The following is a 27,118-nucleotide window of genomic DNA, read 5'->3' as shown; positions in this document are numbered from 1 at the left end:
TTTATTGTAATCTTTACAATTTTATCTTTTTTATTTTTTCGCTCAAAATAATTATATAAATGATATAATAATATAATGCTATAATGATATGAGAATTTCCAAACATTCGTCAACTTTTACTAATTTTGACAATATTACCTGTAACAACATCGACAAGTGAGCGTTCTTTCTCAATGCTAAAAAGCATAAAAACTTATTTAAGAACAACAATGGGGGAAAACCATTTAAACGGGTTAGCTTAATATCCATAAACAAGTTAATATAATACCTGAAAAAATATTAGACATGTTTTCAAAATCTAATCCTAGGAGATTACAATTATCTTTATCGTTATACATTTCTTACAATATTATTATAATTTAAATAGAATCTTTAACAAATAAAAAAATAAACTAACCCCCCCTCCCCAAAATAAAAAAATAATTAAATCCTGGATCCGCTACTGAAGCTTAGAAATTGTAGTAATTTTTTTTACTTACTAATGATTGGATTTGATAAATTTTATTGTTATTACTTTTAAAACTGTAGTTTTAAAGATTAAATTAGTTTCAGATGATGCTAAATGAATTATACAAACCAATGTAACAATATTGCATTACAAATAAAGAAAATAATGAAATTATAAAATTTCTAACTACATTTTTAAAAATAAACAAAATACAACTAAAATTTCGATAATGCCTTAAACAGGGCTCCTTTGAAGTTTTAATTTTAGTAATGTTTGACTTAATTTGTCAAATAATGTTCACTGCATAAATATATTCTTCACAGACCTCAATTGTTCTTAAAAAAATAATATAATAAGTACACTTACTAACTTCATTGTATTTTACTATACAAAGTGGAATAATTATCATTAATTAAGTTAAACTATAGATGAAAATATTCTATTATCTGTAAAAAAAAGTTTAAACAGAATCTATCAAATCCATAATGATTCAAAATTATAAGATTTTTCATTTTAAAAATAAAAATAAGGTATATGCGCGTGTGCCTGCATATTTAAATCATTATAACTTGCAAATATGCAGTTTTAGTGCACAATTGTATAATTATATCTATTCCTAAATAAATTATATAATTACAAATTAAACTGTTGACTACACAAGTATAAAATATAGAAAAAACTAAAAATATATTAATAGACATAAAAAATACTTGTATTCCTTTAACCAATACTTATTTTTATTATTACTACTTCATTTTTTAATTCTGAAAATGAATGAAAATAATTTTCTATTTACTAATAGAAGAAATATTCTTATATCTACTAACTTTAAGTATAAAATCAAAATATACTAATAAAATATAGTAGTATAAATTATAATCTCTTTTACAAAAGTATTACATTATAAGTATACAACTTATAACTATTTTGTAAAAACATTTTTGAGCATTATACATTGAATAATATACTAGTTTCTTAAATTTACTTATGGATATTCAAAAAAATAAAATAAACAAATTCTAACATTTTTAAAACTATTCCCAAACTAAAATAGGTGAAACAATAAAAACAACAAAAATGTTAATTTTAAAAAGAAAATTAAATAATTTGTTTAGCCTATAAATAAACCCAAATTCAAAAATAACAATAATAAAATAACAAATTATTTTACACCTTATTCATTTTCAGGAGTAACATTACCTCGATCAGCTCCATTGTAATTAAATTTTTCATTTAACAAATCTAAATTCCTGAAACAATTATATAGTTAATTTATATTTTATTTATTATTATTTATATTAATATAAGATCAAACTATCCAAGTGTTTGTTTTAGACTCTAAGAGAGTTTGAAATGTTTGCAAGGAATACTTGAATGATTTACCATCATAAATTACATTTTAAGTTTTAAACATTTTACAATCTGTACAATGTCTTACAGGTGAAGATTGGATTTATTTAAGAAAAAAAATATGCTACAGTGAAAATTCAATATCTCGAAATCACAAGAGACCAAAAAAAAAAAAAAAATTCGACATACCTAAACTTCAAGTTACCGAGGAACTATGAAAGTAGAAAATATGTAATTTTTGATTGTTTTGTTTAGTAGGTAGGTATTAGAAGTATTTTCAATAAACTACTCAAACCATTTAGTGTAGAAAAAATGTTGTCAGAAATTTCTGACTGTTGTTGGACATATTTTCGATGTTTATTAATCAAGTCCGTGTAACATTAATGTCGTTATCAGCCACTAGCTAAACTATAATTAAATATCAACGTTATTACAACGTTGTGTGTACAAGCTCAATGTCATTTACTTATAATTTATAGTCTGAGAATTTTATACTTTATTTAATCTGTTATATATTCGATTTAGGAAATCGCAATAGGCGGTGGGTACCGGATATTGAATTCAAATTATAGAAAAATTTGACTTATGAAAATTCGATATACTAAAATAACTTAACACGTAGTCCAATACTGAATGATCGGGACTAAAAAAAAAATTCAACATACAGAAATTTCGAGAAACCGGAGTTAGAGTTATCGAGGTTCTATTGTATTTAAATGCACATTTACCTGTCATTAACAGCTTTCAATAATTCTGGAAGTTCTTCCATTGAAATAGCTAAACGTAATGTACTCCAAATAGTATCTGATAAAGCAGGCGTTTGAAACTTTGCACTTATAGCTGATGCTTGTTGGTTTAGTGCTTCTAACAAATGCTCTATAGCTTCTCTGTTATATATAAATGCATATTTTTAATACAAATTATAATTTAAAAACTAAATTTCAGTAAGTATCATTAATTTATGACCCTTTTTTAAGAGAGTAAATATAAAACAAAATGAAAATAATATTACCTAATAAAAAAGATATTATAAAATATAAAGAAAAAAAAATAAGAAGAATAAAAGATCTTTTAAGACCCCAAACAAGATGGAAGAATGTAGGAGAAAAAGATCTTAAAATGATTCATGAAACCATATGGAAGATGTGAATAATAGGATCCAATAGAATGATGATGGCAGCGATGGACCTACATGGACTGCTAAGCTGTTGAGAAGAAGAAGAATATCACCTCATTTATAGTCATGTAACTGTATAATTTAATTTATATCATACAACTGAACATTAGGTAAATATTATTAGTAAAATGAATTTACAAGTGCCACATAAACACTCTCCACTAGGTCTATATAATAGAGCTATTTATACCATATTTTTACCATAATATTCCATACTCTAATATTATTTTATTAATTTGTGAATGAACCATGTACCATAGTACAATATTATCATAAGAATCTATATCAAAATTAATAAAATTATTGACACAGGTTATTACATTTGTTCTGCAATATAATGATTATAGATACCAAATTAATTGTGTGCTAAAAAATTAACAAACAATTCCAGTCATAAGAAATTTTCTGAGCAACAGAAATAAATATATTCGCTTATTTATTTGGTTCAGTAACCAAAAAGAATAATGCTATTTAAAAGCTATAGAAATTTTGTCCAGATGCATTTATTGTACATATTTTATTTTATATTTACTTAAAAATGCGTAATTTCATTAGTCTAATTATTACTACTTTTATTAGTAGTATGGTACTTTTATTAATTAAATAGTACCTACATAATATGTGATCTAATAAAATAGAATAATAACCTGTATGTATCAAGATGTATACAAGTAATTCCTAAATTATAACGAGCCCTTACAAAACCTGGGCATAGCTGCAAAGCATTGTGGTATGCTTCTATAGCTTCTTCACACCGACCACCATTGGCCAAAGTGGCACCCAAACGATTCCACAAACGCGCATCCTGAAAAATTTATCAATTACGTTTTATAGAGAACATATATATTACTATATTATTATTATTTACTCAATTAATTACCTCAGGTCTTATTTGTAGAGCAGCTTTAAAACAATCAACTGCTTTATCATTCTCGTTATTAAGATTTAGTAATACGCCCAATCCATTTTGAACATCAGCATCAACATTCCCAGTTTCCAAACTCCTTTGAGCAGCTTCTATATACATTTCTTTTACGTTATCATAGAAGCTCCTAAAAAAATTTAAAATAATATAGTTTTACAAATGTAACAAGACACTGTATTGTTAACATTTTAAATAAGACTTATGATTAAACAAATACTTGATATTTGTTTTTTTCCTAAAACTAAAGAATAAAATATACAATACTACAATAATAAAACATCGATACATACGAGGAGAGCAAATAAGGTGTGATTTTAGGTATTGGTTTTGATTCCACTATATCTCTGTACTTAGGATTTTGATATAACCAATCCTAATTAACAAATATTTATATATTTAATTAATACAACGCCAGGTTTCAATAAACATTACTTTTAAATATTTTAAATAAATTATATTTTTACTTTAAGCGTTTGGCAAGCTAATGTATGAGAACTTTCATTTGTGTAACAAGCCGCCAAACAAAGCATAGCATTCAAATTTTCTGGTTGCAATTCTATGCATTTTTTTAATGCTTGTATAGCATAATGATCCTAAAAAATAATTTTACTTATATTTAAGTAAGTAAAAATTGTACAACCATAAATCATTATTTATTTAATAAACTCCATATTACATTTTTTCAATAACCTCTAACAATACATTTGGTTTATTCAAGAAAACAAGAAGAAGTATTTTATACTTCTCATAATTTCAGTAATGTCTTCTTTGAACATTTTTTTTCTTATTCAATTTTATCTAACAAATTGTAACTTTCAAGTCCGACATGGTTTAGCATTTTTATATATTTCTACAATTAATGCCGAAGTACTATAAGGTTCCCATATTATTAAATGCTTTCGCCTCAGATCAGTCTATTCTAAATAATATTTAAGTAGGGGATTATGCTAAAAATAAGCCACAATCTCGACGGATTACCCAATAACAGATTCAGCTGTTCTACAGTTCCATCTAAATTGAATAGTTAACTGGAATAATAAACTGAGTTAAAATAAATAGTTCTGAATCATTCCACACTATTTTTACATCAAGACTATAATAATGCCTACAAGGTTTTATAAATAATATTCCTATTCCAACCTTTGACAACAATAGATATTTAGGACTTAATCTTGATAAAATATTAATGCTTAATGCACACTCTTGTATGCTCAAAATAATCATTTCAAGTAATAAATTCAGAAATATGAAAACAAAAATGTATAAATTACTTCTAAAATCCACAAAACGTGCAGCCGAAAAATCAAATACCAAGAAAATTAAAACTTTTAAAAACATTTCATTCTAAAACATCACAAATGACCTTAAATATTTCAAATTATACACTCGGCAAAGATTTCGATATAAAAACAACGAAAAAGCCAAAACAATTTAGAATCTATGATATTTTACTCCAAACCACTGTACCAATAAAAACCTACTCATAAGACATTTGTTTATTCCAACTATTCCTTAAAATTTCCGTCGTAAATGGTAATGAATATGGTAGCGTAAGATCCTACAGTTTTACTGTACCTATTTAATAATAAATTTAAATCTAATTTTCAACTACTGAAGTATTTTTAATGCCCCCCCCCCTTAAGTAACAGCTTTTTTAATCATGACTTTCACGTTCATTGTATTCAATTCTCAAATAAACTTATTGTGCTTTTTTTGTATAATGAATTTAATTTATAGTTATAATCAAAAAATAAATAAAAACTATTTAAGAGCATTAATAAACTTATAATATTTCATACGCTTTAGAATTTAGAAACAAATAATTCTTAAAATTATTTTGATTGATATTGAATATATGCTTTTTATTAACTACTTTCAAAAATATTTATAATTTTAAAAACATAAAATGTGACCAACAACACTTATAAAATATAAAGAACCAACTTGTTCATTTTCAGCTTGGGTGGTTCCTAAAAGCTGCCACGCTTCAGCATTAGAAGGATCTTGCTTAACAGCTGCTTCAAAGCATAATACGGCCGTTGGCAACTCACCATTTTCCAACCGTCTTTTTCCTTCAGCTAAAGGATTTTCTATTGATTCCATCTCGTTGCCCGGCGTAAATGAATAGTTCTATACAAAAATAAAATCCACCAATATAATTCAACATTTGAACAGAGGATACAAATGGTTTTATATAAAATGAAATAAATGTACCGATGGCGAATCAAATCTGATATCAATATCTCTCGAGGTATTACCATACACCGGATTATAATTAAAATACTCGTTTTTCATTGAACTAGGGTCCACATTTTCAATAGTTCGATCCAATTGCTTAAATTGTTCAAACTGATCTCTAACCAATATATTTTCTATTCCTGGAGTACTTGGTGACATTGTACTCGACGCATTATTTGTTTCTGTTGATTGAAATGTATTTTCAAATGCCATAATATCATGCCGATACTCTTGATTGTCCGCAAGTATTGGATTATGAAATAATCCAATTCCCAAATTGTTTATTGGTAAATGAAAATTATTCTCATAAGATACTTTTCTATTAACATCCTGAAATAAATAGATGTTACATTATAAATATTATTTAAAAAATTATAAGTACCTATTAAAATGAGAATCCAAAAATATTTCTTACTTTAACGATTTAATTCATATTAAATATTAAAATATAATACAATATTTTACCAAAACTAAAATAATATTATTGTGAATCCCATAATGATAAATATTGTTTTAAACAAATATGAATGATTCACCACTGTTTATTATTTAAAAATTTACCATAAAATCATCACGTGTAATAGATTCAAAATCATCAAACTCTAAAACCTTTTCTTTATTTCTATCAAAGTCAAATCGTGATTTGTTTACGTTGTTCCTAAAATGAATAACAATTTATAACTTACAATAGATAAGTAATGATTAAAATATATATATAGCATAGTTTCAACAAATAACTTACTTTTGATTCTCATAGGATTGCTCTATTTCTTGTACCCATTCAGGAGTATAGCCTAAATCATAAACTTCGTCTTTTACTAGCATTTTATTTTCTGAAGAGCTCCATATATTTGGATCAAACTGCTGATCCTGATGAAATAAAACCATAACATTTTTTTTAAAAAATAGCATAATTAGTGCCTCTCACGTCAAAACATAATACTCCTGTATTTTATAAGAAATATCATCCAAATAAAAAACCCAATAGAAAAAAAATTAATTTTAAAATAGCCTATAATAATTAGAAAAAATGTATAAAGACTAAATCTAATATATCAGATGTATTAGAAGCATTAAAATATATTTAAATTAAATAAAACATATTACTGTAGAAAAAAAATGATTCATTAATAATTACAATTATACCCCGGTGTATTAAATCATCACATTTTTATCTATTAAAAAATAAATTATAATAATATCAATCACAATGTTATGAACTAAATTATAAATAATTTTTTTATAAAACACTATAAAAATCCCGAAAACAAAATATTCACTAACAAGTTCACACAAACGTTTGATCATGACGACATATTTAATATACAGTGCTGTACTCGTATATGAAAATTTGCTCCACTAAGCTATTAACTATCGTCGTCATTGATATTGAATTAGAAAAAAATCATATAGGTACCTAATTTTTTTTAATTTCAATTATGAACAAGTTAAAAAAACTTAATCTCCGAGTGTGCTAAATGTTTGGTTTTTAAACCTATTTTAAACAATTAACTATGATTTCCATACACAGTTTAAAAATAATTTGGTAACTTGTAAGAGTGTATTATTCTTATGATTAGAAACCTAAATAATCAAAATATCTTAATTCATAAATAAAGCATTTATACTTTGGTTATATAGATTATATAGAAGTACTGGCTTGTATAAATTTATTAATAGTAATAAATATATATATAGAAAATACTCTCTTACTTTCCTCTCAACTATTTAAAGTCAGCTACCTTTATCCAAAGTCTCCAATCGTTTCGAATTATTACATCTCCTATGCACACACCCAGTGGCGGTTTTACGGGGAGGGGCAGGGAGTCTGCCCCCCATATCACGCGTTTAGGTTGTGATATATTTTATTTTATATATTTTGTCTTGTAACTAAAATGCTATGCACTATGTTTTTTTTGTAATTGTAAGAATTACATTTTAAGACTTTAAGTAATAAATTATTAATGGATTAAACATTTTTTTTATCTACATATATAATAGGGTAATGTCAAAGGAACTCCCCCCCCAGAAAAAATTGAAAAAAAAACCACCACTGCACACACCAACAGCCCTGACATCATTTTCAATAGTATCCAACCATCTCCTTTTTGGTCTTTCTCTTCCTCTTTTCCATTCAACGTTAATTGTCCACATTTAATTTTAATTTTAATTTTTCATTATCATTTAACCACTCTTATTGCTTTTGTTTTATCTCACCTCATCATCTCAGATATCTGCGCTCATCTTGTCCACTATCGACGCAACACCAATACTACCTCTCACATATTCGTTCCTTTTCTATCTTCTCTTGTCACTCCACTCATCCATCAAAGCATTCTCATTTCCGCAACACTTATACTCTGTTAAATTCTCCTGACGACCACCCAACACTCCGAATCACATGATTTCACTACACTCCTGTACAATTGACCTTTCAGCTATTAATTTTAATTTATTTTTATTTTTTCAACTATTATTAAATTTAAGCTTATTTGAATATTATTCGTTAAACTTAAATGAATAGACCGAAACTGAAAATAATTATTTTCATATGAAGATAACAAGTATATTAACAAGTATATTAATTATAATTTTAATAAATACATATAAAATATAAAAAAATTTTTTTTTAATTTTTAATATTTGCTAAAATTGAAAAATTACCATTCCGATGTAGTATTACCTATATAATTTTATTATGATTATTATTACCAATAAAATAATGTTGATTAAATAGGTACTAACATGTTTATCGATTTTTTTCGCAAACTCTGTTGGCCAAGCTTCTTCACTACTACCCAAATCGGCTTCAACACTTCTCATTTCAGCTAAAATGTTATCCATTTTGAATGTTTCTGTTTCGACGGAACTAAAAAATTGATCCGCCAACTAAAAAAAACATGAACAAATTACTATACAATATTATTCCATATAATTAGATTTACCTCTCTTGTATTAGTTTGCAAAAAAATTTGATCATTATTTTCGTTATGTGTTGATTGTATAAGATCTTGGTCCTTAAACGCATGATCTTGGACTAAATGTGTCGATAATTTAACCAATGAATTGCTACCTCCACAATCACTTTCAACTAAATCACGCAAAGACATTTTGAACTGAAACACAATGTTTCTATAGATATTATGGAAAAATGGAAATATTGACTTGAAGCGCATGCGTAATAAAGTTAAAATTGGAATTTTAATAATAAAAATTCCACCAACATTTTTTTTCTTTTTTCAATTCTTAATCACAAACATTATAATATTTATGTATACCATAATCATCTATAGTATAGATTCTATACCTAATGCAACTACAAGGGCGAATTTGTGGGAGGGAGCGAAGGGGCATTCGCCCCCATGGCTCGTATTTTTTTTTGAATATAATACATTAATTCATTTAAAAAATGTAATGTATAAATAACTAAGAATATAAATTACTAGTCTATCATTATAATTTGATAATAAATTCAATGATATATCAATTTGACCACGGGTATAAATTGTTGTTTATCTTCATATATCATACCATTTTTGGTTGTGGAACGAATAGTGGTATTATCTTCCACAGATATTGCTAAGGTTATAGACATTTACAACCACAACCGAGATATTTATGAGATAATATAAAGTAATTTAAAGTAACCCTTTCTTTACCACATATTTACTAGTTAGTCATTTTTTGGTGCATTTATGCATATTGTATATTTTTGTATTTATTAGAGCTTTATAAGTCCTTAATAATTTTACTCGCCTATTTTTTTTTTTTTTTTTACAACATCTGGTACTTTTTTTTTTTTGCATAGGTATTTAGTCATTTTTTTGTGCACAAATGCATGCATATTTGTGTATTTTATAGAGCTAGAAGCCCCTAATTCAAATAATAATCATAATAACTGACAATATCTGTTTCCATATTCATTTACTTGAAAATATTGGCCAAAAATGTATTTTTGTAAATTGAAAACATGTTTAAGATCAAGAATAGGCCAGCAGAGACTAACAGATTTTGCTTTGCTGCATTTACATACAAATATTATTGTATCCATTGATGAAACAATCAACAAAGTCGCCAAAATGAAAAAAAAAAAATTTGGAATTTGTTATTTGATTACTTACCAACTTTATGTTTTCTACTTAGATATTTGTTAAATTAAGTTACCTATCTTAATTGTTTTTTAAAGTTTTTTTAAAAAATAATTAATAGGTACTACCTAGTAATAGGTACAGATTATTTGTTGTTTTTTTTACACAGGATTCAGACTGAAGGTACGATTTTAATATAAGAACTATTTGTGTTGTTATTATACTTATTTTATATGCAGTAGGTTTTAATATATTTGTTAAATAAATATTTAATTCAATTTGGCACTTGTATTTTTATCCGGATTTGCTGAAGTATCCGGGTTTATGAATTTGTTTTTTATATAACTTATAAATATTCTTAATTTCTAGTAAAATAAATCATTTTATTTTATTGTCACAAAAAATTAATATTATATTTTATAAATTTCAATTTACTTATGATGATTTCAACAGTTTTTATAATGTATTATTAGTAACCAAAATTACAATTTATTTAATTGCTGGGTTCACTTTATACCTCTATGACTTACAGTGCTATCATGACTGAACACCCAATTACCTTATCTTAACTTCATTATCTTTGAATGGTTATTGGATACAATTTTCTGAAGATAAATAGAATTTATATTACAATACAATATAAGAATGATACAATAATAATTGTTATCGATGTAATTATTTACACGGACAAGATTTCTTACAATTAACAAATAAAAATTATTTTTAAGTATTAAAAAGCATAATTTGGAGATATATTGTAGAAATGGTATTTGTAATTCAACAGAAAAATTGAATTGAATAATCCGGATAGTTCGGGTAATCCATCAAATCCAGATATGCCCATCACTAGTTCATACATATTCATACACATCCTACCATCTGATCACAAAGGGTTTGTTGAGCACATTTTTTTTTGAAATTACAATTTACTTAACATGATATTATTCTATGTCTATGTACCGAGTCAGAGGTTCAGTAAGGAGTAACATTTCCAGAAATTTGTGGTTAATAGTTTTAGTTATTTAATATTTAACACTCGAAAATGTTATATATATATGTATAGATCATACAGTAACAGTGAAAGGTTTTTTGAAATTATACTACATTATTCGAATGAAATGTATTACAATCGCTAAAAAGTCGACATACCTCTATTATTTCCTAAATAAAAAAAAAAAATTGATCCTAACTCTTCGATAACTACATTACATATATATATTACATAATACACGTATATTACATTTATTCAGGGCCGGACTGGCCCACTGTACTACTGTGCTGTAGCACAGTAGACCGCGGCCCTGAAAAAATCTTTAACTGAAATTACAGAACATTGAACAAATTATCTGTTTATAGCCCCTTGGTACCTAATTATATTTTTTAAATGATCTCAAGGGATGATTATAGAAAATCCTAAGTACATTATAAATTATGTTATACTGAAATCTAGTCTGAATCAGCTTTTCGGCAGTAAATCTAGTATTTACTGTGCTTAATGCATATCATATATTGTGTATATTGTATATATTTATACACGTGTTATAATAATTAACGTTATCACAGATGACAGAATAAATAAATTGATAACTAAACCCGTGACAGTATTTTTAATTATATCCTGTGGTTTTGTTCTATCGTGATACCTATTTTTGGCTTTTATTTATCAAAATAATGTTGTTTGAGTTTTTCTAATGGCGGCCACGAGAAAGGCGTGTATAATAAGATGATAATGTAAAAATGACATGATTAATCATGTTTGTTGATTATAAAGGTTATAAGAAAGTGTCCCTTTCTAACCTCTTTAAATCCTACCAAATATCAATTTGTGAGACAAACACATTTAAAGATTTCCGAAATAATACATTGTGGATTCTAGAATCTTATCTAGAATAGTAGGCCGGTGCCCACCCAGTCCGAGCCTGCATTTATCCTCAGAGTAGCGTAAATCCCTTCTATCCAACGCCTGGCTCCCGTTCTTTAAACCTATATTTTATAATTTGATATTTATTATTGAAAATTAGTGATGGGCCGAACTGTTCGAATGTCGAACAAAACTGAACCTAACATTAGATGATCGGTTCAGTTCGTAATCCGAACTCAAAATGAAAGAAAATCTAACCGAAATATTTACCATTTAGATATTTTCTTAATTTGAACTAGAAAATATTCTTAATCAATTTAAAATTAATTTTCTATACTTTATAGTTTGTAGTAAGTATCATATTAACATTAAAAATGTTTTTTATATTATTACAATTAGATATGATGAAATAAAATAATTCCATGTTGAAGCATGTAATTTTGTAAATATCTATAGGTAATATTATCATAGATTATTTGTCATACGATGCGTGATGATATGATCAAAACCACAAATCTATTTTTAGTAAAGTGAAAAGGAAAAATATAAATATTGTTTGTACTCTTTATTTTTAAAAATGTTATCAAAATAATAGAATTTAATGTTAATAAATAATTATAATAATATATTTTTAGATATATTAAATTGTGTACAATGTGAGTAAAAATTTTATAATATCGGTATATTTATAAAAGGAAAAAAATGATGAGTTCCAATTTTAGTTCAATAAAAAATATTAATAGTTCAGTTCGATTCGGGTTCGTAATATTGACAATGTTTGGTTCGAGTACGGTTTGACACCGGAAAATCAGGTTTGACCCATCACTATTGGAAATCCAATATAGGTACTCTATTTTATTGACCTAAAATTGTCAGGTATTACGAAAAATTTAAAAATTATTACAAAAAAAATGTTAAAGAGATACATATACCATTACAATTCTAAATAGAACACCAAAGCTCATTGTAACGATCACACACATATGCTACCGTCCGCTACGCCGCGCCACCCGTATCACGCACGTCGACACGTCGATCTCGCGCTACGACGGTAAGAGATAGCGCTGACGCGACATAATATTAAAAATCTAAATTTCGCACCGCAATTCATCAACTTTCACTCACTCATAGCAGTAAAGGGATAATATAATTCAGAAGCACCCTCAATGCACAATAAATTAATACCTCCAGAAGCTATATATATTACTCTGTGAAAAACTTATTAAGTAAAACATGTACTTTTTACTCACCCGGGGAATCAAATCAATAACCACCGAATATGGTATATATATGTTACCGGAAATGTTAAAGCTTTAGAAATGATGAAAATATCTAGGATGGAAATGATATCGTTACCTAAATACTTTCAACATTTCGGCAATTTATTAGGAAATCTTATCAAGCATTACTTACTTACACGAAAGCATAAGAACTCGTGATGCAGCAAGTCATGTGGGAACCGCCTTTACAATATAACTATAAGAACGATAACTAACTCGTAACGGCGACATACTGAAACCCGTAATCGTCACCCGTCGATGATTAAATGGTTGAGTAGTAAGTGCCTATCGCATATATCTATCGCAATCTTTATGTGTTTTATTAAAAGTGTCCCTAACATGTACATGTCGTATACCACCTTTAGTAGTGTGTTCTTCTTAGTACAGTAGCAATAGTATTTGTTATTTACACATTCAGTGCACTTGTTAAAAATGGATCTCAATGAAATGCGAAATATTGGTTTACCAATAGATAAAATCGGCTCTTTGAAATATGAGGAAGATATAGAAAGTATTTTAAAGTCAAGTGAAGACGAAAAAGTCGAAGAAAATGAATCGGTTACTAGTGACTTTGAACTTGGTAAAAAAAAACGTAATAGTTTAATATATTTAAATATAATTTACTAACTATAATATTATTATTTAGTTTATCAACAAAAACAAAATATACTGAATGCACGTTCAATCATCTCCGCAAAATTTAGAAAAACAGGCTCAAAAAAATGATTAAAACATCGAATAAAAAATATGATGAACTTAGTGTTGGAACTACAGTACACCTGAGCATTCCTGATGTAGACCGCGTTCGTGGATCGCTGAGAAATATACTAGCGGTTATAACTGAAGTTAAAGAAGATTTATACAAGTTATATTAGAATTAATTTAGTATTTTTATAGCATATTAATCATCGTCGTATTTAAACGCATAATAGAGATTCATTATAATTATTTTTTTTTTTTTTTGTTAATTATAGGCACTGAAAAAGGATTTTTAAAACATATGTACACGAGACTGGAAATAAATCCTTGCAAGGCAAATTTATTGAATCTAACTACTGTTTTAGAGTTAGCAGGTCACGCAGAAAAACAGATATCACTTCGGGAGACAGCTACTGTAAATAGTATTTCAGGGACACAATGATATACCCGATGTCAATGTAAAACAAAATGCAAGACGAACAGGTGTACTTGCAGATCGGCATCTAGAATTTGTCATTCTAAATGTCATGGAGGTTTGCCATGTGAAAATAAAACTGAGTAACTATGAAAAATAAAATGTAAAATATAAAAATTCTGAAATTATACAAATCAAATTGATAAAAAAAAGTTAAAAAAAAACTACTCTATTTTATTATAATATTAGTAATTAACATTTATGTATAATAAAATAATTATTTTAAGTCTAATTAAAAACCAAATTAAAAAAAAAAAAAAATGGTATCACATGTATGAAAAAATATGGCATCATTGCCTGGAATTGTAAGGAAATGATAACATATACTAGGCAATGACATCATTTCCTTCCGCTACTAGGAATTGTCATACTTTCCTAAATGTCAACATTTCCGGTAACATATATATATATAGTTGAGCTCGACGGATTAACTCGATACCTATTCTGATCAAATTTCGGTTGCGAGGTATAACTATTGGTTTCGGAGTCCAGGGTGCAGCCTTAACACCCCGTCTGGTGGACTATCAGGTCTAAAACATATTTCCCCGCCGATATCAGCGTTTCCCACATAATCCCAGTTCTCTTTTATACAACACGTTCGGCGTATAGACCACGTTTTAGTCTTAAAACAAAACCCGGCGTGAGTATGGTGATAGTCTGGTGTGACCGTAAAACCCTACACCTTTGACTATTTTACCACCCAGTGAAGTAAGTTCACAATGCCAAGTTCCGTGACCCGTATCCTTTTTTCACGCCGCGACATTCAGTATTGTAAATTTTACAAATAACCGTTCGACTTCAAAACGCTATAAAGCCGTAAGTTATAAACATGTTAAATTTTCACCTTGTCAAGCATATTTGGTTTTATATTATATTCATTTTATTTTGTTCTCATATAATTATGTATTTATATATATTCTTATGCATTTATTGTAAAACAACTGTTCTTATGAATAAACCTATTTTGTAAGGATAAAACTGGGAGTATTCAGTTCATAACATCATTATAAATAAAATATGATGTATTCATTAAGGCATACATTTAATATTTTATATTAATACTGCATTTATACGTCAAAATAATACATAAGAGTTAATTATTATTCTATTAAAATGTACAAGGTTACCACTGTAGTAGATTTGAAATAATCTCTTATAGGTCGAAAAAGATCTAGGGAGGGGCTTGACCCCTATGCCCCTCCTAAACAGGTACCTGCTTGTAAGCGTAGGCGGAAGTAGACGCTTTCATTAGAAAAAAGTCTAATTGACTGTTCTAGTTGAGTGTGAGTTATAATATACTTCTCTGGAGCCCGTATTTTTTAGTTTAGTGAATTTGTGAGTGTTTATTTTCACAACAAACGACAAAAGAAAAATTTAACTATTTAAAATAAGAGGGCCAAAAGAAAGCGAATTTTATAAATGAGGACTTCAAGCCAGATTTGGTCAAATACCTGGGTTACATCCAGGAATACCAGTGGGAGTAATATTTATTTTCGAGTGTTTGTAATATAATAGTTAAAAATAATGTAATAAGAGTTAAAAATTGAAAGGCAGTTGGTTATAGATTGTTCGACGTAATATTTAGGGTAGGTTGTTAGGCAAAAACTAGTTTACTAGAATAAATAATCATTAAAAACATGTTATACAAAAGGAAATAAATAAATATTATATTCATTTTTTAAACAACAAGTACCTACAGATTATTTTCATATTATTTTTTTTTTATAATATTTATAATATAGTTAAAACTCGAAAACAAAATGCAATAACCTAGAAGAATGCGGAGTAAGAGGCATTGGTAAAGTTTATAAATAACATTGGTTTCATTTAAATAAATTATATATTGATATTTTCATGCCAGTCATTGGACCTTATGAGGCCCAGGGCCTGTGTCTGATGCACACCCGGTTTTTACGGCACTAATATGAGATATTTCCTGAAGAGTGTAGTTTGAAGAGTACTGTACATAATTATTATTAGATAGGTTCAGTGTACCTGTTCAACATTAATAATTTTGCAAAGTTAAAAATGTACTCTGACTGTTGGTCATACACCTTATTGTGTATACACTTATTATTAATGATCAATTTTAAAATCATTATGAGGTGTTTGTTGAATACGCAATAAGCATTCCAGAGACAATGTGCACGTCATCCTTAATTGCTTAAACTTACCTGTAATAATTATTTACTAAATAATTCAAAACATTTATGAAATAATAACAATAATTATGTATGAGTGTTAGATTAATTGGTACCGATTTAATATTATTTCGTGTAAAAATAAAGGTGTGCGAGCATGACGATGGTTAATTACATGTGAATAGTAATTATTATCATACTATTAAACAATTATTTTGATAAGTTCTCCAAAAAGGTACTTTCTATGTTGTTATTGACTTTATATAATTACACTCGTACAAACAAAATATTTGCTTAAAAAGGAGGCAGGTACTTTAAACTATTTAAATGAAAAATAACACATTCATTATATTTATGGAAGCCATAAGTTTTGAAAATCATACTTGTAAAACCACCAACAAATATTAAGTATATAATGTAAAATTGTTTGCAATATAATGGCTTAAATACATATGAATTCTATATTGCTATACAGCAAGTTTTTTTTTAATGTACAAGAAATCCTAAATGCATTACGAGTACGCAACTAGATTTATCTTTAGAAATAATATTTATATAATAATTATAGAAGCATCAAGTAAGTAGGTACCTTCTTAATTAATAACTAGGTAATATTCAACGTTGTTAACGTAATAAATCAAAAATGTCAAACCATGAAAAACATCCAAAATTGAAAAATTAAATTAAATTAATATACGACATACCAAAACTTGTATAAAAACTTAAATTACCTAATTTGGTCAATACTAGAGCTTCCTATTTCACGTGTACACATTTTTAAGTATTCACGTGTTAATATTTTGGCATTCGTGTAGCAGGTTAGGGGGTGGGTTAACTGCGAATTCAAGACGAGTGATCTACGTTTTAATAGTATAAAAACCTAAATAAACTAAAATCTTAATTCATAAATAAAAAAACATTTATATTTTGGTTATATAGATTATATAGAAATATTGGCTAGTATAAATCTATCTATAGTAATAAATTTATAGATTAAATAATAATATTTTTATACTTTTTAATACTGACTAGTATAAGTATCTATAATTTAATTTCTTCAATTGTAACAATGTACTGATTACTAACGAATACATATAAAGAATAGCAATATACAAAGATCAAATGTACGTTTAGAAACCTAAATCTTTTAAATTATGTATAAATGTTTTTAATTAGTATTAACAAAAATATTTCGCATGAATTTGGTTAAAAGCAAAATTTTATTTTGATAAATAACAATAGTGATGGGCCAAATGTTTTGGAAATAAAACTGATTTTATAATTATTTTAAAAACCCTAGTTTAAACTTATTTAATCAGACCTATACAAACACTTGAAACAATTAATGTAATGAATGCAAATATTCAATGCACAATATTAATTTTATCAAATTTGAAAAGTATTTTATTTTTACACATATTCAAATTATATCCTGAGAATAACTTAAAAAAGTAATAAGCAATATTATCTTAGAAGTAGTATTATTTAAAACACATAACACTTCATTTAAATGATACTTTTTAAATTATAACTGGATTAGGTATTTAAAAAATAATTTTAATTTTTACACTTCATTTTATGCATTTAACCACCTAACTCATAAAAACATAATTTTTATTAGTATTATTACTAATACTATACTATTATTATTCATTTAAAATTAAGTTTAAGACCATATATCTTGATGAGTCAATTAAACATTTCTATATAAAGATGAAGAAATGGATTCACCGACTGATGAAAGAGACAAGACGCAGTGTCGAAGTAGAAAAATGTATATACTAGAAAATATAATAAATATCATATATACCTGTTTTATATTCAACTGCACATAAATAAAATTTTAAAACAATTATATTTTAAAATTAACTTCACTTTTTATTTTGTTTGGCAATTACATCATACACCAAAAAAAAATATTTAAGAAATCTGATTTATTTAATATTAAATAGAAACACTGTATGTTTGATACAATTGAAATTACAATTTAACAATAAATAATTAAATATTGGGTACATAATAAAATACAAAAATCAACATTTCATTAAAATTTTTTTTAATCTCCCAAAAATAAAAATAATAGTAGGTACTCATTACAAATATTTTTATATTAGTGCATAATAAAAAACAATTATACACTGACCCACATATATCCATATCTTAAATAATTAGATCAATAATTAGGTATATTTATATATACATAAAATAACAGCGTATTATATATTATTTACTTTTATACAACTTTATTTACAGTTATATCAAATTTTGAGTTTAATATTAATGTATATTACTTACAGTTAGATATGATTACATTAATGTAAATAAAAAGTATTAATTATTAGTTATGTAGTTACTATTAAATATTTTAATAGACTACTAATAGCGATAGATTTGGTATGAATACAGTTTTGTCAAAAATTTATAAACAATTGAATACCATGATAAAAATATATTAGTTATATAATAGTTGTAACAGTAACATGTATATAATTTATTTTAGATACTAATTTATACTATTCTATCTAAAAGATAAATCATAAATAATTATTTTAAATATACATTTTTGTATTTAGCAACAGGAATTTGTAGCAACTAATATTATAATAAATATATATAGTACTTACTAAAGAAAAACATGACGAACTGTTTTTAATTAAGATTTTTATAATTTTTTTTTTATCAATTATTGTGAATGGAAATAAAAAATTAATGTTGATAATCAATAAATTTCAGAGCAAAATTATATTCATCAAAACAAAAATATTAATACTTCAAATAAAAAATTTGTTGTTAAAAATAAATAAAATAAATATTTAGATAAATGAGTAGTAACATTGTTATTCACTAGCCTATAAAATGGTCAGATTACCAACATTTTTAAAAAATAAAATGAAAAATTTTATTTTTTAAACATTGTAATAGGTGCTAAAATTAACAATAACAAATCTAACTAATTATTAATTAATTACACACTGTAAACTTATTATTGTATATTAATTTATCACATTTCATTTTTAATATTCTTACAACTTTTGTTATATACCTTTTGAATGTAATTAATAATTAAAAATTGTAATGTACTTCACAATAAAAATAAATTATTTCAAATATTGTTCACAAAATTGTAAAAAAAAAAAATTATATAAAAGCAAAATCAAAAGGAAATCAAATTGTTTACAATAAAAAAATAGTTCAAATTAGTTAAGTTTGTTCAATGGGTAACAAACTGAAAAATGGCTAAAAAGCAAATAAAATATAAAATTTATAAGAAAGAGAGATCAAGACATTTTTAGACCAATTTTATAATATATACCTATCGAATGTTGGTAAAAAGATTTAGTTTTGACTTAGGTTCTTTTTGAGAACGTGCTTTTGAAAATATATTCCAAAACCGTAATGTCTCATCTCCAGCTCCTGTTACTATTGATTCTCCATCTGGAGACATAGACAAATATAATACCCTGAATGTATGGCCAGTAAGTTTGGCAATTTGACTCATAGAGGGATATTTCCAAACAACAATTTGATTTTGAGAATATCCGTGTGTACTAACCAACTCTTGAGTGTTCCTCGACCACGCAAGATTACATACTTGTGATCCAGTATCAATACATTGCATTGGTTGTCCAGTAAGAGTGTTCCAAAAACGTATACATTTATCAGCTGTACCTCCACCACTAGTCAATAAACCTCTTTGATGAGGAGACCAGGCAATTGCTTTTACTGCAGCAGTGTGTTGGTTGTACGTAAGTTGTGGAGTATACGCATGTGTGTTCCAAACATACAACCTATTATCATTTCCTCCAGATGCAAGATATCTATTATCGGGAGACCACTTTAATCCACATACCTCTTGACGGTGGCCTGAATACCGTCTACATGTAGATAAACTAGGCCCTCTCATATCTCTTAAAAATATGTTACGATCGCGACTTCCTGATGAAACAACATCACCATTCCATGCAATAGCACCAACTCTGCCAGCATGACCAGTTAAACTATTCACTTGTTTTTCTGCTGCAATATCCCAAACTTCTACAGATCCTTCTTGAGTACCAAAGGCTAAATAATTACCTTTATCATTCCAGGCCACTGAAGTAACTACATTACCATCAGATGACAAATCACTTATTCTTGTTACTTTACTTGTAGTTGCTGACCATAGATATACACAACTTCCTAATCCAACAGCAAGTAAATTTGAAGATGACCAATCTACTAAATTTAAATAAAAGTCGTCTTGTAATTCAGGTGCATCAAGAACTTTATAAGGTACTCTTGAAATTTTTCGAGGTATTTTACGAGGCGATCGTAGAATTTCTTGACTTTTAGCACCAAGTGGAGATAAAGAATAAGGAACTCGAGATTGAATATTATCAACTTGTTCTGGACTAGAAGAATAAAATTGAAACAAATTACGTTTTGTAGCTAAACGATCACGATTTTTATCTTGAATGCTTATTTCACCGACACTAGATCCAAGAAGTTCATTGTGAAGAATGGCTTTATAAGCCCCATCTTTGTTGGCAGATTCACTTTGGAAATCTTTTTTGCCATAATCCATACCATTTCTTATATCTGATATAATATTAAACCTTGCAGCAAGATTATGTGATTCTCGATAAGGTATAAATCTATCAGCTCTGAAACCACTAAATAAAGCCTGATCATATGTATGAATAGTTGTATTTGGTTGATCAGTTTTAAGTTTCTTAAATGATTTTAATTGATTTGGATCATCATCTACCTCCATATCTTCAAGCCTTTTAAAACCCATCAATGTATTTTCTTTCTCAGCAGACTGTGGTTTGGAATCTGCTGCTTGCATTTGGCGGTTTTTCAATACAACATAGTCCGGACTTCTTGACAGCTGCGCCCTCAGTCTCATTGCAAATGTCGGATCCATCCCTTCATCCATTTCTGTACTTTATATATGCCTAACAAATAAATTCCAATTCCATATAAATTCCCAAAAATGTAATAAGACTTTATCAGTTTAGTTCTACTTATACATTTAAGATAAATAAAATAAATAGGTATTTAGTCATTAAAAAGCTAAATATCAAACAACTGCTAAAAAGCACTTTAACCTATGATGCAGAGTATTTAACAATAATTTTCTAAACATTTTAATATAATTATAGGGAAAAATGAAGTACAAATGTAAAAAAAGTAAAATAAAAATTCAAAAATATATTATTTTACATAATATTTAAAATTATAAGATTAACCTTTAAGGTTTTGGATTAAAATATTAAATTTAATTCAACTTAAATCATATTATCATATTGAACTACAATATTATATATGAAATAGTAATAGCCTTATTTATAATACAATTTGAAAATAAGATAAGACAAGCCTAGGTTAGTATTTCAATTTGTTGTGAAAAAATTGTTTCAATTAAATATATATTAAACCACTGTACATAATATAACATTTTCTAAAACAATTGTAATAATGTTTTTTTTGTTTATTTGGCATTCGTATAGCAGGTGATCTACAATTATTATTACCTATTATTATATTATATTATATTATACTATTATTATATGCACATTATCACAGAACTCAGTGGGATAGTATTGCGATAACAATTAATGGCATTTACAATATAACTACGAGTCATTAGCAATGTTGCTGGATAGGTTAGTTACAAATTGTTCGTTGGTCGGAGTTTGTCTATAATACGTGCGTCTGAATTTTATAAAATAATTGTTGATGAAAAATGGCACTACATGGCACTACATCGGAACTTTAACATCGTCATCTGATTGAAGCATGGTGGATATCAGTTAATCCTCAAAATACTTTTTTAACATTTTTAAATGATACTAAAAACTTTTACTGTAATTGAAATTATAATTATATTTGGCTAATTATTATTTAAATTTATATTTAACAAATATTTGTTTGATATGACATACTCGCTGAAAATAATATGTTTTTATACTATTAAAACATACATCACTCATCCTGAATTCACAGATCATCCATTCCCCGGTAGATCACCCGCTACACAAATGCCATTTATTTTTATAATAAAAAAAGATTATCATGTTAGACTTATTGAACAAACTAATAAAATATAATTAGAAATTTCATATTTTAAAAGAAAATAATTTAAAAGAAAAATCAAGAACAAAATGAGTTAATGACCTGTAAATTGCAGCATATTTTAAGGCTTTCTTATTAAAATTAACTATAATATATAGTTATAAAGTTATAACATTTTATTTAAACATTATTATAGCAATATTTTAAACTACTTTGTGTATATTAGATAGATATTAAAAGTAACATCAGAATTTAAAAATGTATCAATGATAAATAATATAACCAACTAAAAAAAAGGAAATTTATATCAAGTTATCATTAATCACAAAAAATATTTCAAAATATTGAAGCAGTAATAAAAATTAAATGTAAATATGTGAATGTAAAAAATTTGGTCTTCATATGGAATATTTGTTAATGATAAATAAACTAAATACAAAAAATTACCTACATCAAGAAGCAACAAGAAATTTTTTTCTTAAGACAAACTAATGCATGCTTCTTTTTACAAACACATTTAAAATATTCTATATTTGTTATTTTATGGTGTACTCATTGTATTCAGTTTAAATTAAATTAAAAAAAAAATTTGTTATTTTGGCATGTAACCAATTTTATTCAATATTACCATACATTATAAACTCAATTTCTAGAGTAATAAAATTTAAAGTTTCAATAAACACAAAATTATTTTTAAACTATATTAAAATAAAGTTGTTTGACTTTAAGCCTAAAAATGGTTTTGATTTTTATTTTTAAATGATCAACACTTAAATTAACTTACAAATAAATTATATAATATATCTTGTAATATATTGACATCAAGGCTAATGGGAAGATGTTAGAGATACACATCAATGCATCAAAATTGATTTAACAATTTACACTATATTTATAAAACAGTTGGCACATAGTAAATTTTGTAATTTTATTTTACTTATTTAATCTAAATACAATTAAGTAAACTTTAATTTTTTTTTTTTTTTTAATCTAGAGAATTGTACAATCTGTAAAGTAAGATTTACAATAAGCACAAGTGAAGAGAGAATTAATACAGAAAAGACAAAATAATGGATAATGTAACAAAAAATAAGTCAAGTTACATCACAATTATTTACATCAGTTCAGGTAAAGGGAACTTGATTGAAGAGGCCATCCATTAATGGAACTTCTTGACATAAGGGGGTGAGGTTAGTCTAAAAGTAGATTATGACACCATGTTCGTTTTAGAATCCTTCTGGGGTCACTAGGAATGGTGGGGACAGATAGATCCGAAATTAAGGGGTTGCGATTATTGTGGAGATTGGAGTGCATACGTCTGTAGAAAGTCTTGTCAACGTTTTTTACCGTTTGGATGGATAGATCTTTGTGGAGAGTATCATTGGAGACATAGAATGGAGCTTTAGTTATTTGTCGTAGGCATTTGAATTGGAAGGATTGGATTTTAGTAATTTTGAAGGGTTCGACGGCATCCCATAAGTGGATGCCATAAGTCCATATTGGTTTAGGAGTAATTTTTATAAGTTTATTCTTGAGGTTTATATGATGTTTAGATGTCAAAAGAAAACGCAACTAACTGACAGGACCGATTATTTAGAGCAAGCTGTTTGGTGTGAATAGGCATAACCCAGATTAGCCGGTGATCTAGATAAAGACCTAAGTAGCGAACGGTTTGATCAGATGGGAGTGGAAGGTGATTAAGATACATAGGAGGACAGACAGCTTGTCGGAGCGTGAACGTGCAGTAAACGGATTTGGATTCAGTAACTTTTATCCCCCAGTCTTTATACCATGTTGATAAAAGGTTTAAGTGGTTTTGAATGAGGTTGAGGCCATTTCAGAGTTTGAGTGGAGAGCCAAGATTGCCTTGTCGTCAGCAAAGTCCCCGGTAATTGTATTGGTAGTAATAGGCTGATCAGAGGTGAATAGGTTAAACAGTAGTGGAGCAGCAATCGCTCCTTGAGGGATACCGGCACATATCAGATATATTTTGGAAATGGCAGATCCTGTACGGACAGAGAAGTGTCTGTTTTGGAAGTAAGATTTAAACAGTAGATATTAGTAAGGGGGAAAAATAGTTTTAAGCTTAAGGAGGAGGCCTTTATGCCAGACTGTGTCAAAAACTTTAATTTAAAAATTTATTTATTAATTTTTTTTTTTTTTGTAAAATAATACAATTATTATCAGATACAATAATATATAAAATGAATAACAAAAAATTACATTTTTGTACGCATATTGGTTTAAAAAGGTATTAAAGGGTAAAATTAAATTGCAGTAACTATTCAAAAAATACAAGTATAAAATAATATTAATTAATTTCCTAATTTTTAGTAAATTATGAGATTTAATACAAATAATCATTCAAGAACTTGAATGGTTTTTATGGTCAAGTATTAATATATACAGAAAATTTTAATTTATTTTTAAATGAATGATAAATACCCAATTAGTTGTTGTTAATAGAATGTGGTTAGCAAAATATAAGTATGTATAGTTAATAATATTCTAAAAAAACTTTATTTAAGTTAGCCATATTGTAGAAATTATTTCAATAATATGATGAAATATTGGGATAATTTCTTGCAGTATATGAAACTCAAAAATGAAAACTATCAATAGCACTAAAATATACGAATTCTTAAACATTTAATGTATAGAAATAAGAGAGAGTAATTGAAAACTTCTAATATTTAAATTATAAGTAATATACACAATTGTAGGATACAAATTTGTTACACTGTGTATTAAATTGGCACTGTATTCAATTGTTTTTGAATTTTAATTAAAGATATGATCTTAAGGTCATTGACTTCTTAGTAGTAGTTAATATAATATTCCTAAAGAATAATTTAATGTTGAGAATATAATAAACCTTTATAAAAATAAGAATAACATTATTGATTTTAATTAATTTAAAAATTCTTAATTTAACACTTCCTTCTATTAATATAAATAAAAACAATTTTTATTTGTAAATAATTTATTCAAAAACTCAAAATATTACTTTAAATATTTATAATTTCTCTACAATCAGATCAATGCAAGAAATATTAAGAAATATACTGTATATTGTATACAAGAACAAAGAAGCTGTAACTCTTTATTATCACTGTAAGAGATCTCAGGTCTTATATAATAATAGATGCCAGTGGGTAAGACAGCAGGAGGTACCTAAAGCTGCAAGTATCAACAATGGAAAACTTGTGTGAAAAACAGCAATTAAAAAGATACTGAAAGAATGCCAATTGATGATGTATTACACGATCATCTATGATAGATCAAGGACAATATTTGTAACTAAACTATAACTATGACGTCATCAAAAATAGTACGAAAACATAAAACTCTCTAAAATCGTAAATTATCGGACAGTAGTGGAATTTTCTTTCATATCTACGTTCTTACATTCAGAGCGCATCCAACGATGTAGCGATTAAAGATAACTTAATCTGACGAAGATATATAAAAGATATGCAAAAAAAATTAAGCATACACACCTAATGATTATTTTATACACACAAAATGTATACCTGAACACATAACTAACAAACACGCTTATTAAAACGGAAATGAATACCTAATTAACTGTAGTAAAAAAACTCTGATAAAGATAAAATATTTCAATGATTCAATTACAATATCTTTAAAATACAGATAAACGTTAATCACAAGTGTAAACGTTATAGATCCTTCACGAACAACCCAACAGTCCAGTTTTAGATTTGTAGCGATTGTAAGTTGCGTTTAACATTATGTTCCAGTCATCTACCAATAGCCTTAATGTCAATATATATAAACGATTAACATTATAAAATAAGGTAAAATTACGGTTAATAAATTATTAGCAGAAGTTTTGGTAACAGTTGGAACATTGATAATATCGTGTAACGTAGAAAAAAACTCACAAATGCGACGGTACGGAAGATTTCGGTTCAGCCTCGAAGACGGTCGTTAACGGTGTGTAATGGCACAAATCGTAATCCGTACACACGCTCACAGGAACATATTCATTTCAGTATTATTCGACTGGGTAAAATATTGGATTAAGATGAAATGTACGATTACGATAATTTTTGATTGGAACGTGTACAATGGACGTGCCGACGTCAACGGAACGACGAATAGATAACGAAACAATTGTGAGGACGGACGACCGCGGACATGGTAAAGGAATAATAATGTGAATAATAATAATAATAATAATCGATTGGAACACACGCAGATAACGACGCGCTGTTGGCCGGTAGACGGGGAAAATGTTATGATCAGTTGTTAGGGTACACTTAGTAGCGGGCCGCGGTGGGAGTCGTTGTGGCAGTGATGTCAGTCGAGGAAGTGAAATCCGCACACGGCGCACGTATTACGACATACGGTAC

At 26.9% G+C, this 27,118-nt stretch overlaps 1 protein-coding gene and 1 pseudogene across 2 annotated transcripts; one reads left to right on the top strand and one right to left on the bottom strand.

The window, feature by feature from the left end:
* Window positions 1-1,549: 1,549 nt before the first annotated feature.
* LOC112692507 (fizzy-related protein homolog) lies at window positions 1,550-27,065 on the bottom strand. Of its 2 annotated transcripts, XM_025567176.1 has the most exons (13): window positions 26,648-27,065; window positions 9,084-9,254; window positions 8,884-9,027; window positions 6,881-7,008; window positions 6,700-6,796; window positions 6,115-6,468; window positions 5,845-6,030; window positions 4,365-4,493; window positions 4,191-4,273; window positions 3,856-4,027; window positions 3,623-3,780; window positions 2,527-2,685; window positions 1,550-1,698 (listed from the first exon to the last, which is right to left on the bottom strand). In XM_025567176.1, exons 2-13 carry the CDS (start codon window positions 9,246-9,248, stop codon window positions 1,623-1,625), a joined length of 1,851 nt encoding a protein of 616 aa, XP_025422961.1. In that variant the 5' UTR covers window positions 9,249-9,254; window positions 26,648-27,065; the 3' UTR covers window positions 1,550-1,622. The 2 variants fall into 2 exon arrangements, with proteins under 2 accessions (XP_025422961.1, XP_025422962.1); XM_025567177.1 differs by lacking the exons at window positions 1,550-1,698; window positions 2,527-2,685; window positions 3,623-3,780; ... (7 more) ...; window positions 8,884-9,027; window positions 9,084-9,254 and adding an exon at window positions 19,857-21,619 and having other exon boundaries at window positions 26,648-27,056.
* Window positions 14,090-14,628, top strand: LOC112692574 (annotated as a pseudogene).
* Window positions 27,066-27,118: the final 53 nt, after the last annotated feature.

This window comes from Sipha flava, unplaced genomic scaffold (genome assembly GCF_003268045.1).
Source record: "Sipha flava isolate LNK unplaced genomic scaffold, YSA_version1 74_pilon_pilon, whole genome shotgun sequence".
NCBI classification, from domain to species: Eukaryota; Metazoa; Arthropoda; class Insecta; order Hemiptera; family Aphididae; genus Sipha; species Sipha flava.
Note: the sequence above shows the minus strand (reverse complement) of the source record. Positions and strands in the feature narration are given on the sequence as shown.